This window comes from Thamnophis sirtalis, unplaced genomic scaffold (genome assembly GCF_051295495.1).
Source record: "Thamnophis sirtalis isolate CommonGarterSnake01/CBP01778 unplaced genomic scaffold, rThaSir2_p1.2 scaffold_7, whole genome shotgun sequence".
Classification (NCBI taxonomy): domain Eukaryota; kingdom Metazoa; phylum Chordata; class Lepidosauria; order Squamata; family Natricidae; genus Thamnophis; species Thamnophis sirtalis.
In genome coordinates, this window is record NW_028261387.1 from 37,588,218 (window position 1) to 37,604,571 (window position 16,354).

The 16,354-nt window shown below is 41.0% G+C and overlaps 1 protein-coding gene across 1 annotated transcript in view; it reads right to left on the minus strand.

The window, feature by feature from the left end:
- Positions 1 to 11,653: 11,653 nt before the first annotated feature.
- The window catches only part of LOC106552057 (vitamin D3 hydroxylase-associated protein), a 47,751-nt gene continuing 43,050 nt past the window's right edge, over positions 11,654 to 16,354 (minus strand). The window contains exons 15-16 of the mRNA XM_014070247.2: positions 14,344 to 14,489; positions 11,654 to 12,411 (exon numbers count right to left, since the gene is read on the minus strand). Of these exons, the coding sequence (XP_013925722.1) occupies positions 12,277 to 12,411; positions 14,344 to 14,489 (281 nt within the window). The 3' untranslated portion in view covers positions 11,654 to 12,276. The remainder of the gene's footprint in view (positions 12,412 to 14,343; positions 14,490 to 16,354) is intronic.

Genomic DNA, 16,354 nt, shown 5'->3' on the forward strand with positions numbered 1-16,354 from the left:
TTTGAATCCTTCTCCAGTATTTCGTGGCCTCAGTACAAGACCACCAAATATGGTAGAATGTGCCATCCCTTCTTCCACATTTCCAACACAGTGGAGATAACCCAGGAAACATTTTGGCTAACCTTGTTGGGGGGAAGTGCCATCTATAAACCATCTTGTATATGTTTTCTTTAAAAGCTGTAGATATTGTAAGTTTAATAGTCTTACCCCATAGATCCCACCATTTGCCCATTTCAATCTCATAGCCAAAGTTTCTCTCCCATGTTATTAGAAGGCTTTTGTCCATCTCTTCTTTAGCCGTCCAGGCCTTCCGTACAGCCCTCAAGAACTGGCTAACCCGTCAGGCCTGGGGATAATCTTATTTCGCCCCTCCCGAATGCTGAGTGAATGTTGAGTTTTATTGTCTAATTTACTTTGTGCACATTTCTTTTTTTGTATTGTCCTACACTCCCCTTCCTTTTTTTGATTGTAAGCCGCCCTGAGTCCCCTCAGGGAAAAGGGCGGCCTATAAATAAACTACAAACAAACAAACAAACAAACAAACAAACAAGCATCTTGACAGGTCAAAAATTGATAAATCTTCGATGACATTTTCTTATCTCCACCAAACAAAATCTTATCTAGCCCCTGAGGGTTTGGGTAGATCCCAAACCGTACCTTATCGCTTTTAAACCTATTTCTAATCTGTAAATATTCCCACCATTCCAGATTCCTGCCCTGCTGCTCTAATTCCATCTTTGTTTTCATGTTGCCATCTTCTGTCATAATGTCTTTATATGTTATGTTTCTTGTCCAATTAAATACACTGGGATGTGTTAAGGCCTCTAACAGTGCCAACCAGCACGGAACCCTATGATAGTATTTTTTCCTCATCTTTTCCCACACCCCCTCAAAATCTTCCGAATATAATGTCCTATGAAGTACCTATGAGGGGTATCTCTTTCTTGCCAGAGGGAGGCATGCCATCCCTGGGGGAGGTCATGTCCCTCTATAGCCAATAGGTGCCTTCTACTCAACGTCACCCAATCCTTCACCCATGTCATAATTGCTGCATTATAATATGCTTCCCAGTTGGGTACTCCGAAGCCTCCCAGTTCTTTACGTTTTTGCAACATTTGGGCTTTGATTCGTGCTTTCTTGTCTTGCCATATAAATCGAGCCACTATTGTCTCCAAGGTTTTAAAAATAATTTGTCCAATTTAGTTGGTGCCGTTTGAAACAAAAACAAAAATTTTGGTAGTATATGTGTCTTAACTGTCGCCATCCTGCCCATCAAAGACAGTTGTTTACCACTCCAATTAGTCATATCCTTAGATACCTGTTGTAGTAATTTCATATAATTATCTACCTTGATAGAGGAACATCTCTCCGTGAGCCAAATTCCCAAGTATTGTATTTTATGGGCCATGTTAATCCCTAACAGGCTTTGTACTTCCCTTTTCTGGTTCAAAGTCATATTCTTAATTAACAGTTTTGTCTTCTCTTTATTTATATGTAACCTCGCTATCATACCATACTCCTCTATTTTACGTAAAAGTTGTATCCCAGAAGCCATAGGATCCTCCAGAATAAAAACAAGGTCGTCAACAAAGGCCTGGACCTTAAATTCCTGAGCTTTAGCTTGTAACCCTTTAATTTGTATATCACTCCTCACTATTCTAAGAAGGGGTTCTAATGTAAGGATAAACAGTAGGGGAGATAATGGGCATCCTTGTCTTGTGCCTTTACCAATCTCAATATCACTCACCTCTTCTCAAATTACCAATAATGTCGCAGTTTGTCGTACATAAATTGCCCGAACTGCATTTAAGAAGTTTTCTCCAAACTTCATATTTTCTAATTGTGACAACATAAACTTCCAATTTACCCGATCAAAAGCCTTTTGTGCATCGAGAAACATAAAGGCCACTTGTTTATCCGGCCGGGCTTCATAATATTCTAAGGCATCCAAAATAATTCTAACATTATCTTTCAAATGCCTTGATGGCAGGAAGCCGTTCTAATCAGGGTGTATAAATTTACTAAAGAAGAATTTAAGTCTATCTGCCAGTATAGTTGCAAAGATTTTATAATCCACATTCAAAAGTGAAATGGGCCTATAGTTTTTAATTTGGGTACGGTCAGCTCCAGCTTTAGGCAAAAGGGTTATATAGGTCTCAGCCCACGATTTCGGTGCAATAGACAGCATTAAATATTACTATCATCTCTTGTCCTAAGATTTCCAAAAACGTTTTATAGATTTCAACTGGCAAACCATCCATGCCAGGAGTTTTGTTGTTTTCCATTTTTTTGACTGCCTTTTCTAATTCATCTATTGTTATCTTTTGGTTTACCCTTTTCGCTTCATTTGAGATCTTAGGTAGATCTGCATTATCTAAAAATTCCTTAATTTGGTCCTCAGAAATTTCTTCTCTGCTATATAATTGCTGAAAAAAACCTTGAATAATTTCCTGTTTCTCCCCCTTGGTTTCTACTAATTCCCCTTTACTATTCTGCAGTTGAGCTATACGTCTGCTCCCTCTTTCTTTCCGAAGTCTATAAGAGAGCCAATGACCCGGTTTGTTAGCATGCTCAAAAAAGTTTTGCTTAATCCCCCTAAGTTTCCGAGCAACATCCTCCTGGTCTAGAAAAGATATCCTGTGCTTAATTCTAGCCATTTCTTCTTTTTTCTTATCATCTAGTGGGTTCTGTTGCAAGGCTTTTTCCACCACCTCCAATTTGGCTACCTATTTTGCCCTCTCTTCTAATTTTTTCCTCTGTGTGCCTATTGTATATTTAATAGCTAAGCCTCTCATATAAGCCTTGGCCGTATCCCAAAGTATTTGTGGGGTTATTCCCTTCCTATTTTCTTAAAAAAAAAAAAAAACCAACCTCATTTCCCTTTTAAACATTTGTTGAAATTCTTGTTCTTTCACTATCTCTGTATTCATCATCCACCTTCTCTTCCTCCCCTGCCTTACTCCTTTCCACACCAATAAGAGTGAATTATGATCGGTCCAGGTATTAACCTCAATTGCCGCTTCCTTAATCAGATCCCTAATTTCTGGTGTCAACCAAGCCATGTCGATCCTAGAACAGGATTGATGTCTATGTGAAAAGAAGGTAAATTGTTGTTTCTGTGGGTGGAGTTCACGCCATACATCCTTTAATTCATATTCCTCCCTCATGTCTTCAAAGGTTTTGGGGAGAGCTCTCCTCTTTTCTCTTAATTTCCCCCCCCCCCCTTTTGGATGTTTCCTGGGTTATAGTCCATTGTCCTATCTGCCACAGCGTTATAATCACCCACCACACATGTGTGGTCATAGCCTAACTCTGCAATTTTTTGATGCAACTTTCTAAAAAAGGTACTTTGATTGTCGTTCAGTGCGTATATGACCACCAGCAAAATTTTATATCGACCAAATTTCAATTCAACCATTAAAAGTCTCCCCTCCCTATCACTATACACCAATTTAGAATTGATATGATCTTTAACATACAGCACAATGCCCCTTTTCTTTTCATCTGCTAAACTTGTATGCATTATACCCAGCCGGGAGTAATACAACACATTTTGCTGGTGGTTCACTATATGTACTTCTTGCAGGCATGTCAGATCACAATTCTTTTTCTGTAAAGCATTCAGTATTTTATTTCTCTTTCTTAGTGAATTCAAACCATTTATGTTTAAAGAAATTAAGCGGAGTTCATCCACCATGTTTATTTATACTAAGAGCCAAGGTGGCGCAGTGGTTAAATGCAGCACTGCAGGCTACTGCTAGATCAGCAGGTCAGCGGTTCAAATCTCACCGGCTCAGGGTTGACTCAGCCTTCCATCCTTCCGAGGTGGGTAAAATGAGGACCCAGATTGTTGGGGGCAATATGCTGACTCTTTGTAAACCGCTTAGAGAGGCCTGAAAGGCCTATGAAGCGGTATATAAGTCTACTGCTATTATTTGTGTAGGGCTTTGGATTTTGTTGTCTGCCTCGTCTGCGGTCTCTCATCTCTGTTTTGATTCTCATTTCCCCCTTTCTCGTCTCCTGGGACACTATTCTTTCGCTCCTCTCCTTGGCTCTTGTTATCCAATTCTCCATCGTTACTCTGAGTTCCCCTCTTCAACTGACTTTCCATAAAGTCTTGTGCATCTTGCAATGATTCAATCCGAAACCTCTGGCCTTGCCAGAGGAAGGACAACCCTTCTGGGAAAAGCCACCTATATATCACCTGAAGTTTCCTCAGTTGTGTTGTTAGGTCCTGATATTTCTGCCTCCTTTCCCTCACTCTTCTTGGTATCTGTTTTAGTACTGTCACCATCTCCCCCGCGTATATGGTATTCTGGTCACGTGCCTTCTGGTAAATTTCTTCTCTCAGAGATCTTTTACTAAACCTCACGTGCACTTCACGTGGCAGTTTCTGGCTCCTAGTATAGAAAGTATACACCCTATACACGTCATCAATATCACTCTGTATCAACAACTTATCTTTCTGGGCGATCCCTGCAATCATCTCAACCATGATTTCCTTCAGTTCCTCCCCTCTTTCCTCTGGAATATTTTGAAATATGAGAAAGAAGGGTGACCTTTCTAATTCCAACATAGCAATCTCATCTTCCAACCTTCTATTGATATGAAGCTGCCTCATCTCCCACCTCGCCATGTTCCCTTCACTTTCCTTCATTTTTACTCCTAAATCAGGCAAGAGTACACCAACAGAATCAGGAAAATTTTGAAATCTAAATTGAATGGTGGAAATACAATCAAGGCCATAAATACCTGGGCAATACCAGTTATAAGATACACAGCTGGTATAGTTAACTGGACACAAGCTGATTTGGACATTTTGGACCGAAAAACCAGGAAACTAATGACAATGCACTACAGTTTACATCCACGTGGTGATACTGATAGACTGTACCTGCCCCGAAAATCAGGTGGCAGAGGATTATTACAAGTGAAGCAAACAGTTGAAGAAGAAAAACATGCACTGGCTGATTATTTAAAAGAAAGTCAAGAACATCTATTAATCGAAGTAAAGAACAAAAATCTACTGAAGGCCCAACAGACAAAACAAGAATATAGAAAAGATGGGATAAAATCAAGAATGGATAGTTGGCAGAACAAAGCACTGCATGGCCAATTTCTGGAAAAAATTAAAAGATAAAGTGGACAGTGAACAAACTTGGTTATGGTTAACAACAGGTACATTAAAGAAAGAAACAGAGTCACTAATCCTGGCTGAGCAAGAACAAGCTATCCGCACAAATGCCATTAAAGCCAAAATCGAAAAATCCTCTGATGATGCCAAATGCAGACTTTGCAAAGAAGCTGATGAAACTGTTGATCACATACTCAGCTGCTGTAAAAAAAATTGTGCAGACTGATTATAAATTGCAGCACAATTCAGTAGCACAAATGATCCATTGGAATTTGTGCAAAAATTATAATATTAAAACAGCAACAAACTGGTGGGAACATCAGCCTGAAAAAGTCACCGAAAATCAGATGGTCAAGATCTTGTGGGATTTTCGCATACAAACAGACAAAATACTGGCGCATAATACACCAGACATCACATTGGTTGAGAAAAATAAGGTCACAATCATAGACATCGCAATGCCAGGTGATAGCAGGGTCGCCGAGAAGGAACATGAAAAAATCGCAAAATACCAGGACTTAAAAATCGAAATTCAATGACTATGGCACAAACCAGCAGTGGTGATTCCAGTGGTAATTGGCACACTGGGTGCTATTCCAAAAGCCGCCTCGCTCTCCTGCCACAGCGTCCGTTTCAGTCGCGCAGAGAACTTCCACTCGCTTCCGGGGCTTGTGCCGCCCGGCAGAAGCCCCGGGAATGAGTGGAAGTTCTCTGCGTGAGGTGAAACGGCACGCCGCCGCCTCGCTCTCCTGCCACAGCGTCCGTTTCAGTCGCGCAGAGAACTTCCACTCGCTTCCGGGGCTGCTGCCACCCGGCAGAAGCCCCGGGACGGAGTAGAAGTTCTCTGCACGAGGTGAAACGGCATGCTGCCGCCTCGCTCTCCTGCCGGGGCGTCCATTTCAGTCGTGCAGAGAACTTCCACTCGCTTCCGGGGCTTGTGCCACCCGGCAGAAGCCCCGGGAACGAGTGGAAGTTCTCTGCGCGAGGTGAAACGGCCAGCAGCCGCCTCGCTCTCCTGCCACAGCATCCGTTTCAGTCACGCAGAGAACTTCCACTCACTTCCGGGGCTTGTGCCGCCCGGCAGAAGCCCCGGGAACGAGTGGAAGTTCTCTGCGCGAGGTGAAACAGCACGCCGCCGCCTCGCTCTCCTGCCACAGCGTCCGTTTCAGTCGCGCAGAGAACTTCCACTCGCTTCCGGGGCTGCTGCCGCCCGGCAGAAGCCCCGGGACCGAGTAGAAGTTCTCTGCGCGAGGTGAAACGGCCGGCAGCCGCCTCGCTCTCCTGCGTCCAGCGTCCGTTTCAGTCGCTTCCCTTGTCCATCTCGATTGCTGGAAGCAGTAACAAACGGCGCGTCCGCTCCGCAGCGCCCTGACAGGAGGAAAGAAGAAAAGATGGAACTAGAAAGGAAAGAAGGGAGGGAGGGAGGAAAGGGGAAGACAGGGAAAGAGCAGAAAGACAGAGAAGGTGAAGGTAGATAGGCAGAAGGAAGGAAGAAGGAAGAAATAGGAAAGGAGGGAAGGAGGGAAGGAACAGAAGCGAAGAGGAAGAGAGAAATGGAAAGAGCAGAAAGACAGAGAAGGTAGATAGGCAAAAGAAATGAAGCTGAAAGAATGGAAGGAGGAAGGAAGGGAAAAAAGGAGGAAGGGAGTGAGTGAGGAAAGAAGAGATGATGGAAGGAGAAAGGAAGGACGGGAGGGAAAGAGCAGAAGATGGATAAGGTGAAGGTAGATAAGCAAGAGGAATGAAGGAAGAAGTGAGGAGTCTCAAGGAGGGGGAAAACATTTAGTGACCAAAGTTACAATGGCATTGAAAAAAGTGACTGATGACCATTTTTCACACTTAGCGACCGTTGCGACCATTTTTCACACTTAGTGACCGTTGCAGCATCCTCATGGTCACGTGATAAAAATTTTGTTTGGCAACAGATTCGTATTTATGCTGGTTTCAGTGTCCTGGGGTGACCTTTTGACAAAAAAAAATTTTTTAATCAAGCCCCCCTCCCCCCCCCCCCCGTCAATGATGTCCCTCTTTACCAATCTGAAAATCTGGTCACCTTAACCATTAGGCTTTTTAGTTTCAAAACCCTCAGAAGCAGTTTGGCAGTGATCCACATTTGCAATGTATTATTGAAAAAGAGAAAAATTACTGGTCAGTGACTGGTGGCCTCATCTCCTGCAACAAGAAGAATCTCCATTCAGGTGAAAGAAAGAAAAGTATTTTCTTTAAATGTTAAATGTTTTAACATTTGGGAGTCAAGCAGCATGCAAATGTAATGAATTAGTACTTATTATTATTACATGCTTTAACTTAATAAAATGTTTAATAAACTTCCTCATATTCATACATTTCTTAGTGAGTTGTTAAAGAGAATAATATGGTCTGCGTATTCCATGATTATCATAAAGCCAAATTGCACTTCCCAAAATGTGTTTATTGTCACTGCTGATCCTCTATCAATCACAATCCAGGCATACTTAAACGAACCTCCTATATTATTTTTGCTTTCAGTCTTACTATCAGTAGTAGAAAACAATAATGGCACTCTTCCAATTGTCAGGCATGTGTGTGTCTTTATACACACACTAAACAAGTTGTGGCATATACATTTATTAAATAAATTAAACAAGTTGAACAGCCATAAAGGATTAGAGTAAACAAACTACATCTATAAGCATATATAGAGTTATGCTTGCAACCTTACCTTTAAAAAAAACCATTTTCACAGCATTTATGATTTGCTTTTCACCATATTTCTCTTGAATGCTAATTCTAGTACTATTTGTTCAGTGGTGGGCTGCAAATTTTTAACAACTGGTTCTCTGCCCTAATGACTGGCTGGGTGGCCGTGGCTGGGTGGCAGTGGCCAGGGGATAGCACTCAGACTCCTGCTGCACTCTGCCAGTCAAAATGGGGCACGGGGGTTAATTACAAAATTACAAAATGTGCGCTTTGCTTTGGGACATCCAGATTCAGCAAGCAAGTGGTGTGAACTGCACAGAAAATACATTTTTGTTTGGTTATGAAGAAGTATCCCCAAAGTCAGATGTACACTCAATGTAGACTGGCTTTTAGCTACAAACAGCAAACAGCAAATTTTGAAGCTCCAGTAAAGAGGATTCATTTTAGGATGAATAACCACAGTTTGCATGTTGGAGGAATAAAGGAATACTGGGAAACTCTGTATTTTAAAGAACATTTGAGAGAGGGGTGCAGAGAATAGCCCTTCTCTCTCCAAGGCTGTAGAGACCTGGCACCAATCAAAACACTGTTTGTGAAGCAACTAATCAACGCTGCCAGAGTAATCCACTAGTATATGAAAATAATAGCAAACTCCACTCCCTTCTGCTACTGATGATGTTACCTAGTTTGGTAATGAAACATCTGCAAGAAAACCATCAAGCTCAGAGAGCACCAAGGACCCTATAGTTCAACCCTAAGCTACAAATATTCTCTTCTATCGATAAACGTTTTGGTTAGAGACTCAGAGCCTGCCTTATATGAGATGGCTCCCAGTGGATTTCATTCTAAATCTTGATATGATTTCTATAAATAAGGAATGTAGAATTATAATGGCTGAGTATTTTATCCTTCATACATAAAAAAATACAAGGCTAAGGGATAAATGAATAAAAAACAGATTTGAAAAAAAAGGCTCAGGAAAAAAAGAGTGAAAGTATAAGAAAGAAAGAGGAATAGAAGGAAAACCAAAAAAGAATGACTTCCAACTTTCTTTGGTACAGATATAAGTAAAAATATATCAAACTCTTATTCTAAGATTAACATTTGTCTATATTATTTCCATAATCCCATCTCTAATCATCAAAGCCCAGATTAACTTTTAATTTGTTTCTCACAAAAAATCCAGTAATTGTTCATATCACTTTAATCACTATTTGTTAGGGAAACTGAAACTGATTTATTTAATTGCACCAAACGCTAAATAAAACAGGAATGGAAAATCCTAAGCTGTAGTGTAGAACCATTCTTCTCAACTTTGGCAATTTTAAAGTGCATGGACTTCAATTCCAGAATTCCCAAGGCAGCATAAAGTTCGCCCATTTTAAACTGGCCAAGACTGAAAAACACTGATCTACAGATTAGGGATTTTTCCATTCCTCATTTACTGGTTCTTACTTATGAACAATCATAATGCAAAATCCTGACTTCCACCACATTCCAAACCAATGATAATACAAAATCCTCACTCCCACCCCATCCCATTCCCTGAATAACCTGCCTTCCAGCTCTGTTCTCCTGCATGCAGGGCAACAAAAGAAGACTTTCAGTTTAAAAAAAGTTCAGTCAGACATTCCAACTTCTCAGGGGTGGAAAAAATATCCCATGAAATTGGAAGGTCTGACTGAACTTTTTTAAAACTGGTGGTCACATGGTCTTCTTTTGGGCTTCAGGGGGTGGCAGCCTCTCAACTGATCAGCGCTGCAGGTTTATTCACATTTGCACAGCCTCCCAGCTGATCAGTGTGGCTCGCAGTCAGGCCCCTGCAACTTCCCCACCATGAATGGCAACCCCAGGTGGGGGGAGGGGGGAGGGGGAGAAGTCAGCCAGTGGTGGGATATGCCAGTTCCCTGAACTAAGCAGAATCTTAACATCCAGTTCGCCTGAACTGGTGCGAACCAGCTGCAGCCTACCCAGTGGTGGGTTTCAATTTTTTTTAGAATCTCTTCTGTAGGTGTGACCTGTTTTGTGGGAGTGACTTGTGGACTTCAACTCCCAGAATTCCTCCTCCAGTCATGTTGGCTCAGGAACTCTGGCATTGAAGTGTGCAAGTCTTAAAGCTGTCAAGTTACAAGACCCTTGCACCCCTAACCCTTGAGAAAAAAACCCCAGGGGTGTTCAAACTTGACAGCTTTAAGACTTGTGGATTTCAACTCCCAGAATTCCTTCTCTCACTCTTCATCCTGATGGTGTACGATCGGATAGGGGGAGGGAGCTGGAACCAGTTCTAAACGGCACGGTAGATTTGTGTAAACTCTTCTATAGAAGAGGTTAGAACTGGTGGGAACCCACCCCTGAGTCCACCACTGTATTTGTTTCAATTCCATTCTTTGACACACCACTTTTTTCCAAATGCTTCTTCCAGCATTTTTAATTCCACTTATTTTTCTGTAGTTTTCTTTTGTAGCCCACTTCACCCACTTCCAAAGTAATAATTTAATTCTGTCTTGGTCTGAGAATCAATCTACATTTCTCTGTCTACCACTGTAATTTTAACCATGCCTCATTCTCTTTGACCCATATTATTTGGAACTGTATTTTCTCTATATGCACATGAATCTATCTTTTATATTCATTTTAATATCATTATATTTATTTTTTATCCTTCTACAACCCTTTTTTGCTTTATTTCACCAAATATCCTTTTCCAAGCTTCCTTTCAGTGACGTGCAGTCAGGGGAGGCAGGGCCTCACCACTGTCATCATGAAAAGAAAAGAAAATGTAAAAGGAAAAAAGCTGAGGTAGTTGCTGCCAGAGTCACAGTGGATGAGTCTGCTTAGTGCTTAACTGTTTAAAAAAGCCTCTAAAAAAGTGCCCTCTAAGGAGGAGGCGGGAGAACCACGTGCCTCATTTAGTCTATTTTTATGATCACTCGAACAGAGTTAAACAATGGTTAAAAGCTGAAAAATTCCTTATGTAGATGAGGCACGTGGTTCTCTCGCCTCCTCCTGTAGAGGGTGTTTTTTTTAGAGGCTTTTTTAAACAGTTAAGCAGAGTCATCCATTGGGGACTCTGGCAGCAGCTAACCCAGCCTGACCTCAGCAGCTCTTACCTTTTTCCTTTTACATTTTTACATTTTCATCATGCAGACAAGAGCAGAGTTGAAATCCTCTGTGAAATAGCTGGAAAAGGTATGTGGGTTGGAGGGGGGGGAGGAATTCAAAATTAATGTAATTTGTAAGTAATTGTATTATTGTAAGTAATTTGTGTGTGTGTGTGTGTGTGTTTTTTATTTGCCTGTGCTGGCGCGCGCGCTGGCACTTTTTTATGTTGGACATAGCGGCAGGGCTTTTGGACATAGCAGCAGGGCTTTTGGACGCCCTGGCGCTGTGTCCGCCATAGAGGCGGGATGCCTCTATGTCAGACATAGCAACAGGGCTTTTGGACATAGCGACAGGGCTTTTGGACGCCCTGGCGCTGTGTCCGCCATAGAGGAGGGATGCCTCTATGTCAGACACAGCGGCAGGGCTTTTGGACACCTCTTTTGGACGTCTCAAAAGCCCTGCCACTGTGTCCAATATAGGGCAGCTTTTGCCCGCTTGCCTCACCAGCCATAAACCTCACCGCACGTCACTGCTTCCTTTAGTATACGTCCACAAATGTTTGTGACATTCTGTATTATAATTCTTTTTACCATGATTCAGGCAACTTCTAGATGATCTTTCCTTCTGTGTACTTTCCATTCATTCTTTTGGAAAATTAATCTATCTTGCAATGTTTTTTTTTCATATAGAACTAACATGTTCATTTCAGTTTTGCAAATAATTTTTGGGATTCATCTGTTCTGATTTACAGAAAAGGTTTTTATTGCACAATCAACTTATGTCATTCACAGAATTTTACAGTACAGAATTTACTGACACTAGCATTTTCCATTGATAGCTTTCTCAAAAGTCCCAATAGTTGATGAAGGTGTTAGATATCCCCCCCCACCCGATAGAGGTTTCCACCAAGGTCCTCTGTTCCGGCGGGAACAGAGGTTTAATCCCATTGATCAAGAGGTCTGACAGATACCTTTAAAAGGGGATGCTGCCTGACCCGTCTCCAGCTGAATGTTTACTTGACTTGCAATAAAGAGCTGTTGTTACTGGAGCCTTGTGTACCTTCCTTTACCCGATCTAACACAAGGAATGACAGAATAATTGCATCATACCTTTGAAGTGATAGTATAATTTAAAGGAGTCAGTCTGGAAAATCCTGTTGTCCATATGCTTTATTTAGCCCTAATTACAAAACATTACTAATAATTCTCTACTTTCTAAACCATATCTTCTAATCTCTCTATATCGTATCTTGCTGAAAATTGTGAAAATATAACTGAGTTAACCCAGCAATAAACTGCATAAGTCAATATAAAGTTTATTTAGAAAGGTCAACATTCCTTGCAGCCTTCTTTCTGACAGAATCATATTTTTCTCTTTCCCCATCTCCCATGGGAAACTCTCTCCACTTCTTTCATGAACCGAAGACACAATTCTTCTTGCCATGGCAAGGCCACGCACTGGACTGCTACAGGGAGCCCCACAGCATCTTCCACAGCCTATAGGAGAAGCAAGAATAATAAGACAATACTCAACGTATTCATCAGTCTTCTTGACTGAAAATCAGTCCTTGAATTCAATGAGACTTGAAAATTAGCAGCAAGTAAGCAGAAGTACCTTCTTATATCTAATGGGATGCATTGATCCAGCACCCACCCATAACCATTGTCATGTGAATGATGCTTACAAGAGCTAGAATATTACAGATTTTGAGGTGTGCAACATAGGACTGCCAATAAAATAGGATCCCAATGCTAAAAGAATTCTTTAACCTAGATATTGCAGCAGAATCAATATTATATAGTCAGCTAGGTAGCAGCTTCTAGTCACTCTTGGCTGACCATAAAAAAGCAGAATTAGTATTTATAGTATCTACCACCAGAAAATCTTAGAATGTAACAACAACAACAACAACAACAACAACAACAAACTAGGCAAAGGAAGTCGCTGACTGATTTTTACTGCCAAGAATGAATGGATGGATGGATGGATCTTTGTTGCAATCATCAATCAGAAAAATAGAAGAAAAAATGTGAATGGAAATAATTGTTCTTTTAAATAAAGTTTAGCAACCTTTACATCATTACATCATTTGAATCTGATAATAAAGTTGTACAGGGCTGAGCTAGAGGTGTACCATAAAGGCATAACGTCTTTTCCAATGAGCATTTTCCATAGCAAAAAAGGCTCAAATGCAAATGCAGTCTGACAATATTACTGCCAACAATATTGTCATGTCAATGAAGTCACCAGAATTCTCAGCCTATTCAAATCTATATTTTTGGCAGCATCACATCTTATAGGATCATGCCAAGCTATAGCTCAAATTCCCTTAAAGGAGATAAAAGTCCTTTATAACTCAGTAGGACCTATTTCAATTAAATAGACTCATGCTCAAATCAGGAAAAAATATTCTTAAATTAAAGTACAATTGTCAGCACTCCTCCATTGAATAATTAGGAAAGAAAACCACGAGACTCCACTGATAGAAATCAAGTGTACTTTTACTAATTATAAATGATTAGAAGCGTAGCAAAGTGAAGACTGATTATTTAGGCGCGAAAGCAAATGATATATAGAATAACCCATTCCCCACCCCTTGGCATCCCAGTTACAGTCCAATCATAATTCTCCTAAGTGTCAGGTGTGAGATAACTTCGAAAGGCATCACCAAGATGGAATGTCGGTGCCGTTGGCCTTGGCGGGAAACCTTCTCCGCATGCACAGTAAGACAGGCAGCAGAAACTCCAGAATCTTCCTCCAGCACAATTAGTATTCCTCTCCCAAATACCATGCCCCCCCTCCCCGTTTCAATGGCAGCTGAAGCAGCAGCAAAGCAGAGGCTGACAACAATTTTCTTTAGTAATAACAGGGATCCAACTCAACCTCAATGCAGCCAATGAACGAAGCCACAGCCAACTCTCCACAGCCAACTCAACATGGCCAACTCAGCACAGCCAACTTGCTGTGGGACAACTCACTGCAGAAGTGTTACACTAATATCAAAGAAAAGAATAGAATCATTAAAGAAAGGATGGAAAAGGAGGGAGAGAATGAAATGTATGACAAAAATGTAAATATTTTTTATTTATTTTAAATAATTAAATTAAATTGTTAAATTGTCCCATGGCAAGTTGTCCCATGGCAAGTTGGCCTCGTTGAGTTGTCCCACAGCAAGTTGGCCATGGTGAGTTGGCTGCAGAGAGTTGGTCATGATGAGTTGGCTCATTCTGGAATCGAAGCAACTTTGAATTTTTATCAAGAGACTGTTCTTCAAATTTCTCCAAAGGAAACCAGTCACCAAATTTCACCGGTTTCAGAGGAGCAGCCAGGAAGGAACCATTCTGCTAACATTTTCTATTGCAAAGGGAAGATTTCAGCAATATCTTGACTCCCATATATGGCAATTGCATTTCTTGCTGTTCACTAACCTCCTTCATTCTTGTATCCCAGAAATCTCCATAATGCCCTTTGTAATGCTTCAACTCCTCTTCATCTGTTTGTGTAACTGTTGTGACTGGTACAACTCCAGCAGGAAAATTCAAGACATTATATAGATGGGTATAAGTAGTAGCCACTGGAAAAGACACCATATACAAGTTATTTATTTCTCAATGGGATCAGGCCATCATGTTGTGACTGTAACATATTAATAGCGTAACAATACAATCCATTCTGCAGCCCACAGATGTTACTCAGTTCCATCCTCCACAAGCCAGGAAGCCATATGGGGTGGATGCCATCAGCGCAAACACAATATGCTGGCAGTGATGCAGTTGCCCAAGGGGTGGAAGGCTGTGGCTTTTATGAGAAAACCATCAAATAAAATATGTTGAATATATGCTCAAGATTGCCAGCATCATTTGTAGCTTGTCCTGAACAAGGGAGGAGGAAAACATAATGTTTTCAGAACCATTTTCCTTTTTATTAGAGTTGAGGTCCACAACTGCTATATAACTACACGAATATAGCAACAAGAGAGCTATGCTTCAGGGTAATAGCTTTCTGGTGAGGAAATTGGAGCAATTTACAAGTGTGGAAAAAGATCTAATGCTTGCGGAGAAATGGCATCATCATCTTCTCTTCAGGGATTTTTTTTTAATTTTTGAGAAATAAGGAAATGAACCCGAAATGTCAGGGCTGCCTGATACTTGCCTTGCATTATTTTATCATTCGACAAATCATCTGAAATGACTCTAAGAACAGTTGCAAAATTGTTCTGGATGGATACTTAGGGTTGTGCTGCTTGGGCCTCAAGGTAAACCCAATGGGAAAAAGCTAGTTTAGCCTCCCCTCTGAAGCAGGGTCCATCCCTTCCCCTTGGCAATGATCTGTTTGGACTACAGTTACCATAATGTCTGACTGATGGGTACTCTATCTATGTCAGGACACCAAGTGCTTTCCTTTCTAAGGGTAGGTCTCTGTGACACATACTTTCTATTTGCAGAATCTTCGGTTGGTTCTACCTTCAATGAGAAACCTTCAACCTTCCCTATCCCAGTTCATCCAATGTTTGATGTTTTTCACTCATTTATCTAGCATTTCATGGATCCACTCGTGAACCCAGTTTCAAAAAGAAAGGCCTTTCAGTTCACCGATGAACTCTTAACAGAACTCTAAAGGGTATACTCAACCCACATCACTGGAGTTATTCAATTGTGGATAACTCATGAATGTCGAACCTGTTTCCCAAATCATTGGTGTTTTTATGTGTAGATAGGAAGTCAGTGCACGGCCTGGGATGTGCCTTGTAGTTCTAAGCACACTTTGGTGTTCTGTAGAAAGGGCTTTCAGAGGCAGGCAGGCAACAAAGTAGTTGATGGAAAAATGTTCTCACCACAGTGCACACTAGCCATTTGAGCAAGTGTCCTGCCAAAATGTAATAAAGCACAACAGATGGACCTCATGGCACCCCTTATGCTGGTAGAAGATTTAAAAAAAAAACCAACCCTTCTTATGCAGAGCAAGAAAAGATGGGTGGAGATTGTCTTCACAACAGTCTGGGTAAAAGGTTCCTACCCTTGAGAAACAGGAAATGGATTATCTACTCACAGGAGCAAGCAGGATATGCGGGTGAGTAGATAGTCCAGAAGTGACTTTACTCAGCTGATATACTCACCAAGAGACACCCCTATCAACCAAGGTCATATCTAAGAAAGTAACATATAGTATGTATGCATTTTCTGATTTGCCTGATCTTCTGAAGAACTAAATTAATCAGTTCTGAATTGATTGCTGTTATGCTTTATTATTAATCTATCTATTATTTTATTGCATTACTACCATTATTATCTAGAAAGCAGCTTTTAGAAAGCTCACTTTTATTTTACACTGTCAGGAAGCTACATTTTTATTATAGCGTTTGATCACCTGCCCTGTGAAAAGTTTCTTAATTCATTCTACATGCTTTCCAGCAAGGGAGATTTGATGGCACAAATTGAA